The sequence below is a fragment of the Cyprinus carpio genome, chromosome A2, assembly GCF_018340385.1.
Source record: "Cyprinus carpio isolate SPL01 chromosome A2, ASM1834038v1, whole genome shotgun sequence".
NCBI lineage: Eukaryota > Metazoa > Chordata > Actinopteri > Cypriniformes > Cyprinidae > Cyprinus > Cyprinus carpio.
The window spans coordinates 15,861,488-15,882,899 of record NC_056573.1 but is presented as its reverse complement, the minus strand read 5'-3'; the positions used below and the strand labels follow the sequence as shown (position 1 = coordinate 15,882,899).

Below are 21,412 nucleotides of genomic sequence, written 5' to 3'. Positions count from 1 at the left end.
ACTGAATGAAGTTTGCCTCAAGTTTCTTAGCAGTGTAAACACAGGTCAGGTGTAGTTCACTGGATAAAGTATGGACATTTCCTACTTTCTTTTGAGAACCAGAAATTGTCCAAAGTGCCCTTTTTAAAAATTAAAATATCTATATTTATCATTTAAAACAGAAACAGAAATGTATATTTGTCAAGTGTACTTGTACTTTATCTCTTAAAAAATTATAATTATACAGCATATGTGCATATGTGAGAAAGGGTATTAAGAGGATGTGGAAGGTTTTCCCACCTGCCTGAAGGCTGTCACTCCTTTTAAATACTAGTTGCAACACTCTTACAAGCCTTGACCTGAGGAAGCCTAAATTGCATACACAATTCACTGTTTAGTCACTTTACCAGAAACTCAACACAATACTGGGTTAAATGGCATGTTAAGGCAACATTGCAAACTTGTTTTGTAATTTGAAGTGTTGAAGGCCATATTGTTTATAGACCAATCACCCTTTGCATTGTGTAAATTACGACCGGGGTTGAGTAATCTGACATGCACTGAAATGTTTTATGACACAGGACAGTAAAAGGATCACTGTGCAAATTGTCTAAGCTTTACGGTAGCATATTAAAAAGAGGACATTCAGAAAGCTCCAGCCAGTCGGGAAAGCTGGACTGAGATGTAATGCCTGTAGGTCGGGCTCTTTAGTAAACCGAGTGTGTATAGGGCGGGCTGCGACTGAACCTCCAGAGACCCACGTCTGTCACGTACGAGACCGTCTGCTATCTGGTGCCTTATCCTCTTTTCTAAGATCCCTTAAGGATGGGGTTAAATTCAGCATAGCACTGAATGTTTTATCTCGCTTTTAAAACGCTTTTCGCAAATCGTGTCGTGTGTTGCATTATTTAGAAGCGAGCTGTAACTTGGAATCGTGACCAGCGATACTCGTCACTCTCGATACTCGTTCATGAAACACGTTCGCAGCGGCAACATTGCAGCTCAGCTGGTCTTAACGGAGCAGTGAAAGCAGCACGCAAGGGTAAAATGACTATGTCCGTCCCAGAGAGCATATCGGGATCCGGGGGGAAAGAGGAGGAGAGTGAAGATGAGAGTGAGATCCTGGAGGAAAGCCCCTGCGGCCGCTGGCAGAAGCGACGGGAGCAGGTACGTCTCGAGGCTAATGGGCATGTGAAGCATCGCTGTCATTTTCTTGTAAAGACGACGACTGGATGCGACTTAATTGTGTATTTAACTGTTATTTAAGTATTTAAAGGGCTCTGCTAATGCAAACACATAGTATGGTGGGTTTGTGGGTGTATTCGCGATAAACCAGTCCTGTTGGTCTCTGTCCACATGGAGAGTTTACAGTGATTTGCAGCAGTTAATCACTGAATAATGTCTGACAGAGCAACGTAAATCGATGCACATGTGCTTTGAAAACAAATATTTGAGTTTGAAGGACATTTAACAGCATTTCATAAGTGTTAGAGGTAGTTTTCGCATTTGAGTTCACGTACAGCCCCTCCCCCATCGTCCACGCACGCCGCGGATACATGGCACAGAGTAACTGTAAGTTGCTATTATTTTTATTGGTTTGTGTTTCATATTCTTGTTTTTTTCTGTTCCTGATCTTTTATCTTTTGTTTTATGAGATAAAATGGGCGTGTTGGTGTCAGCCCACTCCCGTTGGCTCGTGTTGACGCGTTAAGATCTCGGCTTTCTTTGAGATAAGTCACAGATACAGTATACTAAAGCTTATCAGTATTGGCACACGTTCAGTCTATCTATCTTACACCACACTGGAACCTTATAACCTTCTCACTTAAGCATATACTACTTAGTAGTGTTAACTGTGAAACTTTATTTTATTTGTTTATTTTTAATGCTAATTAAATTATGCTTTAGTTTAGACAACCCCTCCCACCTACAGTCTAAAACCGAACTGGTTGATTTTTACTTTTCAGAAGCATGCAAACCAATTGACTTTATAGTAAGCATACTTATTTGACTCAAGTAAAGTGGACCAGTTATTGCATGTCGTTCTCTAAGGAAGTATTCTGTCATCAGGTTCACCCAAAATGAACTTAGCTAAACAAAGCTAGTTGATCTGATTAAATCATTTTAAAGCGGTTTAAACTGACTCAAAATTATTTAAAAATGTAAACAGAATAAATATATCCCTAATATTTCAACTAATTTTTATTTATGACAACATTCAGTGTATTATGTCACCTTTATTTGTATAGCACTTTATACAGTATTGGTTGTGTCAAAGCAGCTTTACAGTGTTAAACAAGGAAATAGTTTGTCAATAATGCAAGAAGACAATAGCAGAGTCATTTTTCCAGTTAATGTCAGTTCATTGATGATTCAGTGATGTCATCATCCACTTCAGTTCTCTTCCAATAGTGTGTGTGCAATCAGTCAAGCGTCCCCAACTAAGCAAGCCAAAGGTGACAATGACGAGGAACCAAAGCTCCATTGGTGACAGAAATTTAGAAAGAAAAAAAAACCTAGTTAGAAACCAGGCTCTGTGGTGTAATTCCAGCCTGCAATACAGGTGCAGAGGTCCTGTTTGGTTCCCGTGGTCTTGTGCCGATGGATCTGTCTCTGGGGCACATCTAGTTGACGTGGTCTCCGCTGACATTCAGGGCTGTAGAGGTTGTCTCTAGGTGCTGTTCCACCATCTGGACTCGATATGGACTGGATCTGGGTGGCTACGGTGACCTTGGAATAAGAATGAAAGAGACTAATATTAGTGTAGATGCCAATCTTCTTAAGATGTAACGAGTACATCGGGTGTTATGAGAAGTATTCTCTAATTAATGTTGGCCTAATTAATGCAGCCTAACAATCCTTTAACAGATTTGAATTATAGAAATGCGATAGTATATTATGTGTATGCCAAGTTAATGAGATGTTATTATGTAACAGTAACTTAATTAAAACTAATAAGAAAAATATTGCACTTAAGTTACTATTTTAATTTAATTTGAAATACCTGTTAATATTTACTGTGTGCTTAAAAGCATGGAACATAATACACTCGCTTTATGTGGATATGTGTGAAAGTTTTCCATTTTATGGTACAAGTCATCTTAAATTTCTCAGAGGTCAAGGGTGAGTCTCAAGAGGGGGTGATTTATGTGTACTTTTTCCATGACACTTGATTGTGAGAAGCAGTAAAGATGCAAAATTTGATTCAAACATTGGGACAAAGTGGCTGGAGCACAACTAGTAATTATTTCCTCCTTGTGAATCGCCTGTAAGAGCAAGACTGTTATTAGTATGTGGCCTGCTCTCTTATTGCGTCAGTGTTGTTAATGGTGCCAAAGCGCAAAGTGTTGACTAAGAGGAGGACAGACGTGCTTGTACAACAAGAGAGAAAGTTTTGTTTGCAGTGGTGTGGTGGTTTTCTTTCCTCAGTGACCCTGACATTTAAATGAAGAGACATTGATCATGCCTCCCAGCTTCTGTTCTGCAGGTTGTTTCAGTGTGAGTGTAAGACGCTGTAATGTTGGGAGTTTTTTGGGTAGTTGCAAAACTCTTGCATTTATATTTGTTTCGAAAGTTTCAAACCTTGTGACATTAGGATTGCCAGCCAATTTTTTTTTTAATAACGTGGGCTTTACTACATTTAAAAAAAAATTATAAAAATTACAGACCCCATAAATGTTTTATTTATTTATATTTTAATAAATTGTAGCACACTCCATAGTAAAAAAAGGACAATTGAGATCTTTGATATTGCATTTATTTGACCAACATCATTGAAAGTCGAGAAATGGAAGTCGATAAAGGCCCGTCCACACCAATACACGATAACATTCTTCAGATCAAAAAAATCGCTTTGAATGTGACTCCAACGTTATTGTTCTTCTGTGCCATAATCATTGCAGTTGGAGTGGACTCTGCTGTTCTTTTAAATGTACAATGATTTTTAAAACTTAATTGTTATTATTATAGTTATCAGCCTCAATGTGAATTGGCCCTTATGCATCTCAGATGTTTCTGAAGACATGTGTATCCTTAAATATTAGAGATCTCAACATTACAAACTGTACACTGACTGGACATAAAGTCTACAATCAGAAGTTGGATATTTTGCTTTTATAATCATGTTAATCATCAACTTCCTTCATTTTATTCAAAATTCTGTCAACAGAGTTTTTGAGCAGATGTTTACCACGTTTCATCCCCTACACTTAATTAGCACCGAGCGCATGTGTGTGAATGAAAAACTCAAAGTGAAAATGACTCAGTGGGCAGATGGCTGGGCGATGATGTTTTCTGGCAGTGGTGTGTTATTTTTCACGTAGGAATGACATACAAATGAGTGCAAATCAAAACCATTGTTGGTTTCAGTTAGCTTTTGCTCTAACTTTCTTTTAATCTGTATTCTGTTGTGACGTGTAGCAGCAGTAATGAATTAGCACATTTTCAAGTTTAGCTATAATTAAGGCAGCAGAATAGAGAAGCTATTGGAGAGATTTCTGTGATAGCCAGCTTGGTATAGCTCTTAAACACTTTTGTTATGCAACTGTTTTCCAACATTTTGCTGTTTCTCAGAAGACTTAATAAACCTATTTGTGCAGTTTCATCAGAAGAATTAATTCATGATGGGAGATAAATATGCAATGCACACAGTTGTGTTGTTCTACTGAGTATCAGCATGGCTGAGATTTTTTTTCTTATTGTAATTTGATAACCTTACTTTTTAGACACAGTATGGCCAGTTATTTTGTGTACTTTTTGCCTTGTTAACAGTAATAATTCCAAGCAAACCCAAAGCAGGATCAACTGCTGTATATTGTGAGATTTAAAACATAATGCATGCCAGTTTTTCAGCAGCTGTCTTCCCTAAAGTTTAAACCATGCAATAATTAAATCCATACCAAGGGAGTGTGCTGTATTACATATTTCACAGTCAAAAGAAAAATGATTGAAAGAGGATTTAATTAGAGTGAGAAGGTACAAAATGTGCACGAGTTGGGCAGATCTGCATCAGCATCATCACTTTAGCATGTCTAAAAAGACATCATTACGTTCCTAAGGACATCAGTATTATAGAATAATTACCCTCTGAGGAGGCTCAGTAGGACTAAAGTTCACCTAGTCTGTGTGTTTAATGAGCAATGCTAATACAGCTATTTCATGGCTGTCCCTGCATTTACAACCAGCTTAAAGTTACAGGCACCCTCACTGACAAAAAATCTGCACACACTTAGTCATTCTGCTCAGCATGCACAAGTTAACGTCTTTGTCTCAGTCTCCCTCCCTCCATCTTTTTGTCCCTGACCTTCACACACCAGCACGAATGAAAGGAGATAGTCGATGTTGCCTTCAAATGCACGTTGCCAATGGATCAGTCTTGCCAACACACTGATCTCATGATGCAGTTCTCGTCAGTATTGATGCTTTACTGGATATTTCACTTAATTTGACATGGCAATGCAATAGGAAATTGCTTAGTGTCATCCATCTTTTTTTTTTTTTTTTTTTGAACTGATGGTTTGTGACCAAAAAAAAATGCCACAGGTCTGTTCTGATATGTCTGAATGGTAAATGCAAATAATGAATTTTAAATAACCATATAGGCTAACTTTGCTCAGTGCAGCTTATAACATCCAAGTGAAAGATATAACACCAACATAAAAAAACCAACAGAATCACTGAGTTAGAAAAAGGATCACCCCCTCGTGTTAGTATTTTGTTGAACCAACTTTTGCTTTAATTACCCCCTTTAGTCTGTTGGGATATGTTTCTGTCTATACTAACTTTGCACATCTAGACTTTGCAATATTTGCCCACTCTAACGTTAGCTAGCTAGCGATGCTATCTCGTAAATTACATCATAATAATATTCTCGATAATCGATTACTTACCTTCATAATCATGAATATAATTGGATATGTACACAAAATTGCCAACTTTGGTTGCCTGGCTGGAGTGAGATTAGTTACAGTTGTGCAGTAAAATTCACTTTAAAGGTTCACTTTTCATTCATGAAGATCACATGAAAAAAAAATGTGCTTAAAATTTGTCTCCTGACGGAAAACAAAGACTTTTAGCATTATAAAGAATGAGCATTACAATACATAAGAATTTGCATTATAACCAGTAGATGGCAGCAGAGGATCACTCATTAGCTCAATTCTCTAGTTATTTGACATCTTGCTTTTGGATTTATCATAAAATTTTAACACATTTTAGTGCTTTTACTGTACTGAAGTATAAAGTATAGCAAGTGCAGGAAGTGAAAGTCTCATGTCATTTAAAAATAAATAAATATTTAAGCCCAAACACCAACAGCCTAGAAGGGTTAATTATTTAAATACTTAACTAGTAAACTACAGACTGTGTCAAAGCAGCTTTACAGTATCAAAATACGAAAAGTGTGTCAATGCAAAAGGACAGTAGTAAACACTCAAATTTTGAGTGGATGATGTAGAGAAACTGAGCAAAGGGCGCTCCCCTTATAGCACAGCTAATTTTGATAGTTGACCGGAAATGACTGAGCTGGCTTATCTAAAACCAGGAAATTACCATGTATATAGTCCATTCAGTCCTCACACTGCTAAAGATTCCACAAGCATCCGTGAAAAATGCAAACTACCTGCTTGAGGTCTTAAAGGTGAATAAGAATGGGTAATTAGAATTTTTCACAAGTCTTCTGTCATTACTCAAAACGAAGCAACCTTTCTACTGGAGACCCTCATAGTGAGTCTAGAAGAAAAGGTTTGTCTTAAAATAGCTCAGCAGGTCACTCACTTTTCTGTCTTTAAGAGATTGGCCATGTTTTAGGTGAGCGAACAGAATGTTCCTATGTCTGTCAGGATTAGATAAGTTAGAAACCTTTGGGTTTCTTTCCCGCAAACTTTCAAACTAAAGCAATTGTTTTGGAAACACTTGGTTATTATGAATCTCCTAACTCCTGATTTATAGATCATCTGTAGAAATGTGATGTCTTTGGGTTTTCTTCTTTGTGCTTCATCTATGGCAGGGTGACAGTATATGCCTTGATGGTAGAAATGGTAGGTACTTGTATGCCATTGATGTTATCAGATTCAAAAAGGCTATTTATGCTAATTGTTGTTGGTAAAGGATATATTCACTAACTCCTCCCACTATTGCTCAGACATTTTAACAACAAATAGCTCTGAATAGATGCATTGTACAAATAGCATATCATGTCTATTTACACTCTATATAGATACTATTTCCATTATTTAGTATCATTTACTATTTTTACACTAAGATTCTGTGTTGTTTTTTACTGGCGCAAACTAAACTGTTTAGGCTTAGTGTAATTAGCCACTGCTGACAGCTTCACTGATTATGATGTGAGCAACCATGCATTCGTGGTTTATGTGGCTACAGTTGCCAAATAACAGCACAGTAGTTCATTAGTTCATTAATATAGAATTTTACTGTGCAGTCACACCATCAGGTAACTGTGAGCACATATCAGCTACTTTACAACATGACATGACTCAACTACTTGTATGTATAATGCATTGCTGTTTTTGAGTTTGTTAAGCTGATTTTGAAAATATCCCAGTTTTCATTCATATGAATATTGTAAAGATTTTCTGAAGTTCCAATAAACATTTAAGGGTTGAAGTTCAGTCATTTTTTTTTTTTAAAGAAATTAATACTTTTGTTGAACAGGAACCCACTGAATTGATCAACAGTGGAAGTAAAGACTTTTATTTAAAAATATTTCTATTCAAATAATTGCTGTTCTTTTGAACTTTCTATTCATCAAAGAGTAAAAATGTATCATGTAAAAATGTATCATGTATAACTCTTTCAACATATTTCAGGATATTTGAATGATTTCTCAAGTGACACTGAATACTGGAGTTATTGCTGCTGAAAATTCAGCTTTTTGATATCACAGGAATAGATACCATTTTAAAATAGAAAAATTGTTGTAAGATTTCAGAATATTGTCTTTTTACTATATTTTCGATTAAATAATTGCAGCCTTGGTGAACATAAGATAACATCTTTCAAAAGTATTAAAAAAAATCTTACTGACCCCAAACTTTTAAACTGTTGTGTATAGCGTGATATATTCATAAATCATTATCAGGTTTTGATTATGCCACCCACTCCTGGTGTGCTTATCAGACACTCACAGGTAATGGCCCTTCTCACCCATTGAAAGGTGGTGATGATGCATTTACATGAATTAACCCAGTGGAGAGGAACAGCAGATTTTTTTGATGTGTGTGAGAGAGAGAGAGAGAGAGAGAAAGAAAGAGAGAGAGAGAAAGAAAGAGAGTGTGTGAGTGCCTTGGCTAATGGCCAGTGTGAAGCAAAATCAGCAAGCGCCATCTGTCTCATTGCATTAAGCCATCCATATGATATTCTCTCGATCTCACTCTCATTGCATGTTCATTCGTCCAGATTCTAAGGAAACAATGATGTTGGTCTTCTTATTCTGACCACTGCTCATCTTTCATTGACACACTGTATTATCAAGGCCCTCTCTGATTTGTGTTTGGCATTGGGCTCCAGTAGATTGTGCCAACCTCTTTTAAAGATCTCTAAGTCCCAGAAGACTGGCAGAGTTGGTTTCCTGTGACCACCAGAGTGTTAGTGGTTTGTTCAGAGAATGTTAAAACAGTCACACTTCAATATAAAACAACAGTTTTTATTGTTCTTTTTCCCATAATAAATGTCAAGTCAGTACTTATAAACTTTCTTACATTTTTGTAAAAATGTTTTGTATACTTGTATATTACATTTAACTCCATCTTTTTAATCTGGAATGGATGATGAAACGTATAGCTGAAGCATATAGCTTCTTAACATTAGCTTTAGTTGATGGTGATTTAAAATGATAGTTCACCTACAAATAAAAATTATTTCATCTTGGACCTTTGTTGTTCCAAACTTGTATGACAATTTCTTTCTGTGTGACAAAAGAAGATACTTTGAAGATGTTTAGGTCCAAACAGCATTTGACCCCATAAGCTTTTATTGTATGGCCAAAAAAAAAAAAAAAAAAAAAAAAAATATATATATATATATATATATATATATATATATATATATATATATATATATGTATATATATGTAAATATATATAATTATATATATATGTGTATATATATATGTGTATATATATATATATATATATATATATATATATATATATATATGTATATGTATATGTATGTGTATATAGAATTGTTCTAATTCTTATTTTGAGCGAAGCATCACTTTAAGATTGGAGTTTGTTGATCTTCCATCATTATTATGGATATCGGAGACCCCTTCAAGATCTCTGATATAGAACTTGTTCTAATACCTTGTATTTCTGAGGTTTTCTGTACCACTTTTCAAATTTCCTCTTTTGTGGATTCAGTGTAAAACTGAACATTATTTAAGTTTCCCTTTAAAAATCACACACACTCAATCTGTCTGTTTCAAATTCAGAACTCCCTCAGGAGTTGGTCTGATTAATTGTGCTAGAGTAATCTGCCGCACTTCTTCAGTTAGTTGAGACAATGCGTCTATTCAGAGATTTGAATTCAGAGACGTTAGATGACAGCGATAGGTCATTAGTGTCACGTGTAGAATTAGCTTTTGATGACAGCTTGAGTATTTCAGCTCTCTCATGCTCTGAGAGTCCTAAATGAATCTCACGTGACTGACTAGCAGTAACTAGACCAGAACTTTTAGATTTCACGGATAGAAGATTTTACTGGAATTTCATCCAGTGTGCAGCTTTACTTCCACTGCTGGGGGTTAAATAATGGCTCAAATCATCCATAATGACTTATAAGATTTTTGTTTGTATGTTATGTATTTTTTATTTTTTTAACATAGTTCCCATGGTCCTGGAAATCCTGGAAATTTTAAATTGTGTTTCCCAGGCCTTGAAAATGTAAATTAATAAAATCTTAAAAGTCATTAAAAAAATACTCTAAAAATACATTTTCTAGTTTCGTTCTGCTTTAAAAAAAAAAAAAAAACATCATCAGCTAGATATTGTGCATGTGTAAAGTAAAGCTTTAAAAGCCATTTATAATTTTTGATTTGTGAGTGGATCTTTATTTATTTTATTTGTATTTTTTTAAGTTTACTTGACCTTGATATTTCATCATGTACTGGGTGTTTCTAAAGAACTGGCATTGAGAAGATGGTATTTTTGATTCATATATGGATTACACTGTGCGATTGTGTGTGTGTGTATGCATGCTTTATTTAGGCATTTTTCCTTTTTCTTTTTTTAGAATGTCACAAGTAAAGACACTCCTTTATTTCAGTCACCCGTATTCATGTGTCACTCTTGTAATCTAGGAGAACTTTGCTCGTCCTATTCACTTATCACCAGGACTGCGATTATATATGAGTATAGTTTATTTTAAGGCAAGATTGTGTCTAATAATTGTGATTGTTGTATTCAGGCTGGTCCCTTAACCAACCAAAAAGTTAGGTATAAACTACTTGTTTATCTTATCAAAGCTGGATAGTTTTGGTTTGGTTGCTGCAGGTGTATTTCTCTTGGCACAACATTGCAAAATACCAGTTTTCAGAACTTTGCGACACAAAGCAAAAGCTATAGAGGAAGAAAAAGAACCGCTAGAAGAGGAGACAAAGCTTTCAGTCCATTCACACCATGGCTTTCCACATCTCCAGAATCACAAAGCAGGGCATTCATGAGTTGTGAGTGTAAGTGACTAACACTATTTTGCTTAGACATCACATCATGCTTTTATTCTATAATGCTCTTTGTTTACCTTTCTCTCATCGTCCTTCTCCCTACTTCAGTCAGTTGATGTTGCCTGTGCTACATATTGCACTGTTCTTTGTTTATGATCCTTCCAAGTCCATCAGCATTGATCGCTCATTGCATTAACCCCTCATTCAAACCAGAGCTCTCAAAACTGAAAATGCAGCAGACTTCGATCCTACAGGCCTGCTGTGACAGTTCCTCGCTTCAAAAGTGCCAGTCATGTTCAAACCTAGTGGTGCACTTGCCGTGATGTGGCTTTTAAAATGTTCCAGTTTATGTAATAAAGGATGCATTAGTCACCACTGGCCTGCATTTGGGATTCTGGCATACAGGATAATACCTTTCTGCAGATCACAAACAGCAACTGACCACATATTTATCAAAGAGTGCAACTGTAGACCTGCTATAGACTTAAATTCCTGGCTTACATTTCATCCTCCTACTTCCACAAACACATCTACCTTGCCGGGTTTACCCAAAAGCAAAGCTGTTCATCACTTAATGCTGATTTTGCCAATTCTTTATTTCATACATGAATGCAGGATAAAAGGTTGAGGGGTTTGGGAGAGGGATGCCCTGAGGCAAGAGCTCAAAAAATACTACGCCTCTGTCGGCACTCTTTCTTTGGGAAAAGTTACACAATGCAGCTTAAGCTTGTAGAGGATGCAATGAAAGCTTGATGAGTGTAACACTTTACTCGTAGGATTATCACGTTGAGTACTCCTATTGAGTGACTGCCAAGTGTGTGAATCTCAGGAAGATCAAACTGATAACGTGCTCAGAGTGTTTAGGTACATTTTCTGAAGTTCAGGGGTTCTTATGCTTGTCCTGTATTTGTGATTCATTGCATCCTGACTATTTCTAATTCCCAGTAACTAAATGGGAAATGTTTAACCATAGTCTTTTCTTAAACCAGGATTAATGTAACCCTATGTTACCTGTTCATATTTAACACTGGGCTAGCAATTAATCCTGGTAAGACTTTCAGGAAGATTTCACACTGTACATTGATAAACGGGGAATAATTTTGTTAATTGGTTGGGCAAGTGTAATATGTGGGCTGGGTATTGATACAGATTTCTCGATTCAGTTAGATTCTGATTCATTCACAAGTTCTAGAGTTAGTTTTACTTTTGACTTTTCAGTTGAGTATATTTCAGTTATAAGGTCTGTTTTGCTTGCATATGGAAGTAATTCTCTCTCAGCTAACACTAAATTATATAGGGAATCATCTAACTTGGTACATTAAAAATATTAAAAATATCAGATTTCAACATTAACAACAGGGCTCAAACTTGGTTAAATTTAGAAACCGATGTATTAATCAACATAGTTCAAAACTTTCATGTATACACACACACACACACACACACACATATATGTCATTTATTCCTATAATCTAAAAACTGTGTTTATTGCAGCTGTTACTCCAGTCTTCATTGTCACATGATCCTTCAGAAATCATTCTAATATGCTGATTTGGTGCTCAAGAAACATTTCTCATTATCATCAAGGCTGAAAACCGTTGTTGCTTAGTAATATTTATTTATTTATTTATTGTGGAAACAATGAGACAATGGTTTTCAGTATTCTTTGATAAATAGAAAGTTCAAAAGAATACCACTTATTTAAAATAAAAGCCTTCCTAAATATATACAATATAAATATTTTATTAATATATTTCTAAACATTAAATTATTTATTAAAATTTTTTTATAAGTATTTTGCATCTGCACAAATTTGAATGTATTTATCATATAGTATATGCTATGTTAATTATCTGGTTCCCACACTCTGCAGATTGAAGTGCCATGTTTTTCATTTCAATAGTTGGGCGGTAAACAACAGAATACCACCATTTCTGTTCATCTCAGGCAACTCCTTAATGTTTTCAGAGAACTTTACCGCAAGAATGCAGAGCAGCACATTTGTGTCTCCTTCATGTCATGTCATGTGTTCATCTCCACCTCCAGACCCCTAAGTAGTGCCTTCAGGCTGTATTGGTGGTCTTGAGTGAGACAGAGTGTTGCTTACAAGTGTTGCTTGTTTTCACATCTGGAATTGGGTCTCTACCCAGCTAAGTGTGTTACACAACCTATTTTGTTCCAACATTACAGCAAAGTGCAGATATGAGTGTCTCCTGTATGTCAGTTAAAACTGTGGCGTCAGGTCACCTTTGTCCATCACAAAGGCAGCCGCCCATGGAGAGAGGTTTGTCGTTTGTTCCCAGACAAGACATTTAGTTGTGTCTGAGGGGCCCAGTAGGCATCTGGGTTTAGCATGCTGAATTCAAGCACCATTCATGATGATAATTGTATAGCTGGAAAGCTGTACCTGCATATAAAGTGCTGATTCGTCCAGGTATGCATGCAAATCCATTCACATTTTCTCTTCGTTAATCCTCAGAGATGTTTGACAGGATATATAAGGAAAAACTGAGCATGCACGGTTAGGTTTTCAGAGATGAAAGTAGTTCCACAGAAGAACAATTTATTAGATTTCATACATTATTCAGGAAGAGGTAATACAGCTGGAAGCGTATCTGTGACAGACGCAGGATAGGGGATGAAAGGGCAGGAACTGAAGATCGTAATGTTTGTTTTCATTGGGAAAGCTGTTGTGTGGGTTCATGTCAGAAAGGATTTCGAAGCACTGAACGTCAGATCATATCAGCTGGTTTTATGGGCACAGTGTTCCGTGTTATTTGGTATTTAGAGTTTCTAACAACTTATACTCAAAACATTCTTTATAAACGTTCACACAAGAGAGACCAGAAACCAAGAACCGAACACCACAACATTATTTTAACAGTGGCTTAATTCATTTGTGGGTGGTTTGACGCATTATATATATAAGTGGGCTTTTTTTATACACAAGATGTTGAACATTGATTTTTAAATGTGCTAGATCTTAATTTAATAAACCTTTGCATCCTATATGTGAATCACTAGTGCTTTGAGTTACAGTAGCCAGGCTCAACAGCCTGTGATTACACATAATTTGGAGACGCCAGCTGGGTAGAAGAGCACTCTCTGGCTCTTAGAGGAAATGGAAAGTTTTTTAATTTGTTTTCAAAGACATTCCTTGTCTGTTTGTGCAGAAACTAGGGAATTAATTAACTCCAAATGTAATTGGACATGCTTTTAGTGTCCTTGTGTTCTCTGTCTTATGTAACCAAGCTTTGCTTTGCTCGGCCAGTATTTGTAAAAGTGTCATAAAAGTCGTGAGGTTGATTTATATCCGTCAGTCCTTTTAATGGCCACTATTCAACCTCTTAGCCTGGTACACAATGGCGATTGACAGTGAGTGTGTTTAAAATACCAAAATAAACTGTTCATTTTGTGGGATAATCCTTCATAGAATTAGACTTTGGCCTATTATCATCAATCATGCACATCATTTGTGCTTGAACTTATACTTGACTTGATACAATTTAGCCTAGTAAACATTAGAATGATTTTCCAACATTGACAACTTGTTCTACTCATATTTTATTGTGCCTGAACGCCTTGACCAATTAAGAAGCTCTTTTGTTGAAGCATACAAAACCGTATTATCAGTTTGTAGTCATATGGTTTTAAATCTGAGATATAGTTGAATCCAAGGCCTTTTAGAGGGCAGCGTGACTGGATCATGTTGTATCTGTCACCATAACACATAGTTGAGCTCCCCGATCAGTGGGAGGGGAGCAAATTCAGCCTATAAATATAGAAAATCAAAACATGAAAATGCTGGGTGGTTTGTTTTCATTTAGACAGTTGTGATAATTAAGGACTGGTTTTGTCCAATAAAGACTTGAAGTGTTTGGAGAGCAAACAGCAGTTTCTGTACTTTTAACTTAATTTACAGCATTCCAAAGACAAAAAACAGACAAGAATTTACAGGCCATTCAAAGTCAGTGTTGTCATGCTCGCTCCTCATAGCCCAAACCACAGCGTGCCTCATGGGAGAGTTGTGGAGCAAGGGGGCGGAAAGGGGGTATGTCCTCCTTCACAGAAATACTCATTTCCTGTACTAACAGTACCAAGAAGTTGATACCAAAATATCACATTTGCAAACACTGTAAAAAGTTGTGCAACGAGAAGTAAATATTGCAGATATCACTGGCTAAATGGTACTTTGTATGAACTTGGCAGAGTCTGTGAGTGCTAAACTCACTTTCACCCTTTCCTCTTTCTCGGTGTCCTTTTTTTTTTTTCTGGTTTAGGTCAGTCAGGGAAATGTCCCAGGCATTGAGAGTGCGTACTTGGCCATGGACACTGAAGAGGGGGTGGAGGTGGTGTGGAACGAAGTGCAGTTTTCAGACAAGAAGGTTTTCAAGTCCTTTGAGGTAGGACCATGCTTGTTTTCCAACATCGATATTATGGGTGGGATACTTAGTATGCTGCACCACAAACATCTGTGAAATGTTACTATATTGGAGTGTCATCATGCTGGAATGGTGGTATGGTGACAGAAACCACGCTTGAAATGTTAAACCAAGAGTTGATGTACTTTGTCTCATGCAGGAGCGGATAAAGGAGATGTTTGAGAACCTGATGCAGGTGGAGCATCCGAACATTGTGAAGTTTCACAAGTACTGGTTGGACATGAGAGAGAGCAGAGCGAGGGTGAGACGCAAGACACACCTGATAGAAATGAACGGCTCTGTGAACTTCGCCCTAAATTCAGACTTTCACGTTTTCTTTAATTTCATGCCACACAGGTGATTTTTATCACTGAATATATGTCATCTGGAAGTCTCAAGCAGTTTTTGAAGAAGACCAAGAAAAACCACAAAACTATGAATGTGAAGGTGAGATGTTTTCTCAATCTTAGAAACTGAAAACCCTACATGCAGAAAAGTTAGAGGACGATGCCATCTTCTGGCAGAAATATGACTAAATCATAACACACTGGTACTATCTGTATGTCTCAGGCATGGAAGCGTTGGTGCACGCAGATACTCTCTGCACTCAGGTAGGACATTGAGGATTTAGTATCATCTCCTGAACTCATCTGCACATTTGCTGTTAAAAGCTGAAGTAAAATAAAAATATTTTCCCAGTTTAATATACAGAGACAGCTATAAGTCAGTAAACACTGTGACTCTGTGACGATCTTAAAACATTTCTTTGTTTGTTTGAGCATCTTGACCAACCCAGCATAGCAACATTGACTCAGCCAATGGTCTGAGTTTGGGGGTGGGGCTGTCAGTTTGTTTGGCCAATGACAGATGAGGGAAGTGTGGGACAATTATGTTTCATGACACTAGAAGTTAGACAATTCAGCTATAAAATTTATTATTTTACTAGATTAAACTTTTTTCTCTTTTAAATTAATTTATTTTTATACAAAAATGTTTTTTATGTTTATGATTTTATTTTATTTTTTTTTGCATACAAGGACTGATGTTTTATCTTTTCTGTCTTTAGTTACTTGCATTCATGTGATCCACCCATTATCCACGGTAACCTGACCTGTGACACCATCTTTATCCAGCACAATGGCCTCATAAAGATCGGCTCAGGTTTAACCCTAGTCTTTTAATCCTTGTATTTAAGGTTTAACTCAAAAAGATTTGATGTTTGATTTTTTTTTAACATAGAATGTCTGTTTTTAGAAAAGTTATATGACTCTTCTTTCTTTTACAGTTTGGCACAGGCTGTTTGTTAACGGTAAGCCCATTCTGAGCTCTCTTTATGCCATGTGCACAGGAATTTGGTTATCTTGTCAGAAAGAAGACACAGACCATACTTAGGCTGTTTCTTTTCCTTCCTTCCTTCCTTATACAATGCTTTGCATATATTGGCCAAAAATCCTGGCAGTTATGTAATGTACTATAATAATTCTTTTCAGCTTTCACAATCTAAGACATACTGTAAATAAAGAAAATAAGGCCCGCTTCCCAGTTCAGAGTATTTATTTTGGACTCTAGCCCATGTGCTAGAGATCTTGTATGTTCATTGGCAATAATTCTTTCATTCATATAATGTTATAAATAGAGTTTGAATGTTGTGTGTTTCCCTTAGTATTTGCTGAAGCGATTCATGGGAATGTGCATCAACATCGAGATGAAATGCGGAACCAGCATTTCTTTGCTCCGGAGTACGGCGGTGAGTATCCAATGCTTTTACCATATTATCATCTTTCTCAATCTGGAAAAAAAAAATCTGAAATCTAGAAACATCTGGAATATTTTTAATTTAGCCTGGGCATAAAAGGAAAGCTGTAGGATTTTTTTTCAGCAAAGAAAAATTGTTTTGCTTATAATTCGTAATACATTAGAACAATGCAAAATAGAAATAAGTTCACTTTCATGACATTTCTTTATTTTCTTTTTCTCAAGCTGCTGAAGATGACTATGCCATTGATATATTTTCATTTGGCATCAGTGCCTTGGAGGTCTGAGTATTACTTTAACAATCTAACTAAATTATCAAAAAATAGCATATTATAATAATTACAAAAAAACAACATTATGTATGACTTTTTTTTTTTTCTCCACTCACCTTTAGATGGCAGTACTGGAAATCCAGGCCAATGGAGACACTTCAGTTTCGAAAGAGGCTGTTGATCATGCTGGACAATCACTTGAGGACCCTCTCATGAGGGTAAAATACTTTAAGTGTATGTTTGTAACTAATACAGCTCTGTTGAATTTTTTTTGCGTTTACTGTAATGCCTTCATCACTTACACTGACAGGAATTCATCCAGTCGTGTGTGCACACAGAAGCCAAGACGAGACCTACAGCTCATGACCTGCTGTTCCACAGAGTGTTATTTGAGGTCCACTCCTTAAAACTGCTTGCTGCGCACTGCTTTATCAATAACCAGTGTAAGTGGGACATGGAAAACACTGTTGTTCATCCCTTCCTTTGAGTCCTCAGAGTAGAAATGCTTTAATTTAGATCTGAAATTCTGCGAAAGAGCAAAAAAACGCAATGCTTGAAATGTGTTTGCTGTATATCTAAAAAAAAAAAAAAAAAAAAGGATTACATGCCTTTACATCTTCTTTATTATTACAAAGTGCAAAAAAGTGCTCAGTGCATTTTAAAATTAACAAACGTTTTGGTCACGCAGGACCTTCCTCAGGGTTCAAATTCTATTGAATCTTAATATCCAGTTCCTTACAAATCAACACACATGTATTCAATCAAACAATAAATCAATTATAGACCAGTTACTTAATTGACAATTGATAAATATACATTCAACATTAAATGAAATTTTTTTTGATCTTAGACATAACAGAAATGTTATGCATGGCACATTTATGCAAAAGGAAATTGTTGCTCCTTCATATTTTCATTTCTCTTTGGTTTAGGTCTTAAACTTATTTTCATTTTCTCCAGATCTCCTTCCTGAGAATTGTGTGGAAGAGAAAACAAAATCTTTTGACCCTAATGGCATCATGGCAGAGATTAATCATCGCGACCGACCTGGAGTCCATCTAAAGTGAGTTTCTCAAACAGAATAGGAAGTTTCTGATTGTTTCCCACTTTCCTCTGACGTCTTTCTCTTTTTTTATTTTTTCAAGTACTCTCACGTTTCTCCTCTAGAGCTGGACAAATTCCTTGAGGATGTGAAGTGAGTCGCAGAGAACATCAGCTGAGCTTAGATTTAGACTGTTTTTGTTTCCATACCTGAGCATTTGAAACCTTTCTTCTTCTGCTCAAACAGGAACGGCATATATCCCCTCATGAACTTTGCTTCTCAGCGGCCGCATCCTATCCCCCGCGCTCTTTCTTTGTCACAGGAACAGATGGAAACTGTGAAGACCCCAAGCCCAGAACCACAGGAGACTGAAACCAGAAAGGTTAGAATACGATTTATGTTAGAAACAATGTTGAGAGTTACTAACTCCCCAGTAGTGATGCTTTGCCTCAAATGATGCTTTGGGAAGACTGATTCAAGTTCAATCAGTTCGTTCACACAGTTTGTGTAAATAAACACTGCTCAGATACACTATTCATTTTAAACTCTGCGTCGTCGTTTTCTGAAGCAAAATATTAGTTGTCTTACAAATATTGGCAGACTGATGGAAAGTGTGTCCAGATCTGATACAGATGATGAGCAAGCGTCAATCTAAAAAAGCTAAAGTGTGTTTAAATATTTCCAAGAAATGGTGATCAATGTATCTCATCCATGTACAAACAGTATTTGACTTACTTTCTTCTTACTTTCTATTACTCTATGAGACTCTGTTCTCTTAAAAACCCTGTGTGTTTGATTTGTGCAACAGAAAAGAGGCACTTAATAGCCAAATCCTTGTGATTTCGTACAGGTTGTACAGATTCACTGTAATTTGGAAGTGAATGAGGAAGGCACAAGGAGTCATGTGAGTTAAAATGTTTTTGGCATTTAGTTTTGCTTCGCTTCTTCCCCTGAAAAAATGTGGACATTGTGCATCATCTATCCTTTCTTTCTCTGTAGCTCTCTCTTTTTTTAAAGATGGATGACAGGCTTCACCGTCAGCTTAGCTGTGATGTTTTGCCATGTAAGTACATTTTTAAAATATTTCAAAACTTTTCTCATTTAATTTTTTAATTTATAAAAAAAAAAAAAAAAAAAAAATTATATATGTGTAATTGGCTGAAAAGTACATTCAATTATTTTTTTCAGCTGACCATCCCAAAGATTTGGCTAGTGAATTGGTTCACCATGCTTTCATCAGTGAAGTAAGCTCAAGATCTTCTAAACACCAGGCTTCTCCATGCATTTTAGTCACATTTAGCAGATAAGAGCTTATACTATACTTACTATATTTAAGCATATACCATATTTGCTATATAGTGTATGTACTGTTTTTTACATGAGTATACTGAATATATGTGGGTAAAGTTGATATAATCATAGTAGTTCTAAGTTGGAATTATTATTTGTTAAATGGTGAAAACCACATGAAACCTGTAAGGTATTGTTCAATTTATAGCTATTTGGTGGGTGTAGTGACAATTAATATTTGGTGGTGTGTATCATGCATATAAATAACATTTGAATTATCACCCAAGTCTAAGCAGTTTAGCTGAGAAATTAATAGAAAAATCAATACTTTTACATAACACATTGTGCATGATAAATCTTTATTCCTCTACGAAAAACGTAAAAAATAGCTTTGCTTTATGTGTGATTGTTTTTATCTTGTTTATGTGTCATGCAGGAAGACTGCGAGAAGTTGGCTTGTTTTCTTGAGGATGCATTATGTAAGCACTGGTCAGGGACGTCTACCTCCCCTACTGCCATGGCTGTGATGTACTAAGCCCAGCTGGTCCCATAATAGACAAACAGAGATTGATGACTGGGCCAGAGCATGAGAAAAAGAGATGGCGAGAAATTCAGAAGAGGGAAATGAGACCAAAAACGCAGCATTACATAATGAAGGTCATGACAAGATGGCTTCAGAATAAGTGAAGGGCCTGGGGAGAAAATCTCACACAATACCGCATGGTACCTGCACAAACTCCAAAGAGCTCAAACTGTTCATTTTGATCTTGACGGTCGAATTACTGCTATCATCTCACCATGACGAACATTTCCATCACTTGCAGAGATCCTGCTTCAGTGCCAGCATTTTGGTTGTGATTTGTTTTTTGTAACATCCCTCCAAGTCATTTTGCCTAAATGGCATAATCCATTTTCATCTAGCAAAGGACAAAATCTCAAACAGACAATTTTGTTTCAGTTTAAATGTGTTATTTATTATTTTAAACAATTAATACACAGTCTTGGTATACATGTTTAAAAGTTCAAGCAAGGAAGTGCATTAAAATGTTGAATTCTACATTTCTAAATGATCTTGTTCTGTTTGCTTAACAAGCTGACGTTGAGTAAACAAATGTACGGTACTATGACAAAAGTGCTCTTGGCTCTTATACTAATATATTTCAACATTATTTTAGATCTTAAAAATAACTTCCTCCTAATAATCAATAATTATATAATAATTATAATAAGACTTCTGTTGTTTTGTTTTTTTTTTATTGAACTTTGTCTTAATTGCTTTTTTTATGCAGATGGTAACTTTGCAGGTGTTTTTAAACAGTGGCAATAATGGTATCCCTAAGTAGTACATTACCATTCAAATGTTTGGGGTCAGTAATATTTTAATATATATATATATTTTTTTTAAAGAAATAAACACTTTTATTCAGCAAGGGCACATTAAATTGATCAAAAGTGACAGTAAAACTTTTACATTGTTATGAAAAAATCTGTTTTGAACTAAATGCTGTTCTTTAAAACTATTAATCCTAGAAATTTGAAGACACTGTACCGTGGTTTCCACAACTGTTTTTAACGTTGATAACAATAAGAATTGTTACTTGAGCACAAAATAAGAAAACAACATTATTTTAATATTTAAAAAAAAAGATTTTTTTTAAACAATATTAGTGTTTTACTGTATTTTTGATTAAACTTAATGCAGCTTAAGAGACTTCTTTCAAAGACATTCAAAAAATCTTACTGACCTCAAGTGTACAAGGTTTTCCATTTGATATTTGCTCAGTTTTAAGCAACAAAGCAGAAAAGCATTTAATCCAGATGTCTTTTGCCAAGATGAGTAGATCTATAAATTCAGTAAGACATTTGCTTTTATTCATTTAGCAGACATTTTAAACCAAAGCGACTGATACAAACACAGTTAATCATAAAAGCATTTTGAGCAGCTAATGAGCAGTTCATGAATGTAACC

At 35.9% G+C, this 21,412-nt stretch overlaps 1 protein-coding gene across 2 annotated transcripts; it reads left to right on the top strand.

The window, feature by feature from the left end:
* The first annotated feature begins 613 nt into the window (after positions 1 to 613).
* LOC109102634 (nuclear receptor-binding protein 2-like) lies at positions 614 to 20,113 on the top strand. Of its 2 annotated transcripts, none has more exons than XM_042775570.1 (18): positions 614 to 1,146; positions 14,944 to 15,066; positions 15,245 to 15,346; positions 15,442 to 15,531; positions 15,655 to 15,695; positions 16,151 to 16,245; positions 16,370 to 16,393; positions 16,748 to 16,831; positions 17,065 to 17,120; positions 17,234 to 17,329; positions 17,422 to 17,554; positions 18,072 to 18,174; positions 18,256 to 18,306; positions 18,400 to 18,535; positions 19,004 to 19,057; positions 19,153 to 19,216; positions 19,342 to 19,397; positions 19,880 to 20,113. In XM_042775570.1, exons 1-18 carry the CDS (start codon positions 1,027 to 1,029, stop codon positions 19,976 to 19,978), a joined length of 1,527 nt encoding a protein of 508 aa, XP_042631504.1. In that variant the 5' UTR covers positions 614 to 1,026; the 3' UTR covers positions 19,979 to 20,113. The 2 variants fall into 2 exon arrangements, with proteins under 2 accessions (XP_042631504.1, XP_042631512.1); XM_042775578.1 differs by lacking the exon at positions 614 to 1,146 and adding an exon at positions 1,238 to 1,551.
* Positions 20,114 to 21,412: the final 1,299 nt, after the last annotated feature.

Coding starts and splice junctions, on each gene's coding strand:
- LOC109102634 (XM_042775570.1), top strand. CDS start 1,027: ATGACTATGTCCGTCCCAGAGAGCATATCGGGATCCGGGGGGAAAGAG. Junction 16,246..16,369: donor CCTCATAAAGATCGGCTCAG/GTTTAACCCTAG, acceptor TTTCTTTTACAG/TTTGGCACAGGCTGTTTGTT. Junction 17,121..17,233: donor TTGGCATCAGTGCCTTGGAG/GTCTGAGTATTA, acceptor ACTCACCTTTAG/ATGGCAGTACTGGAAATCCA.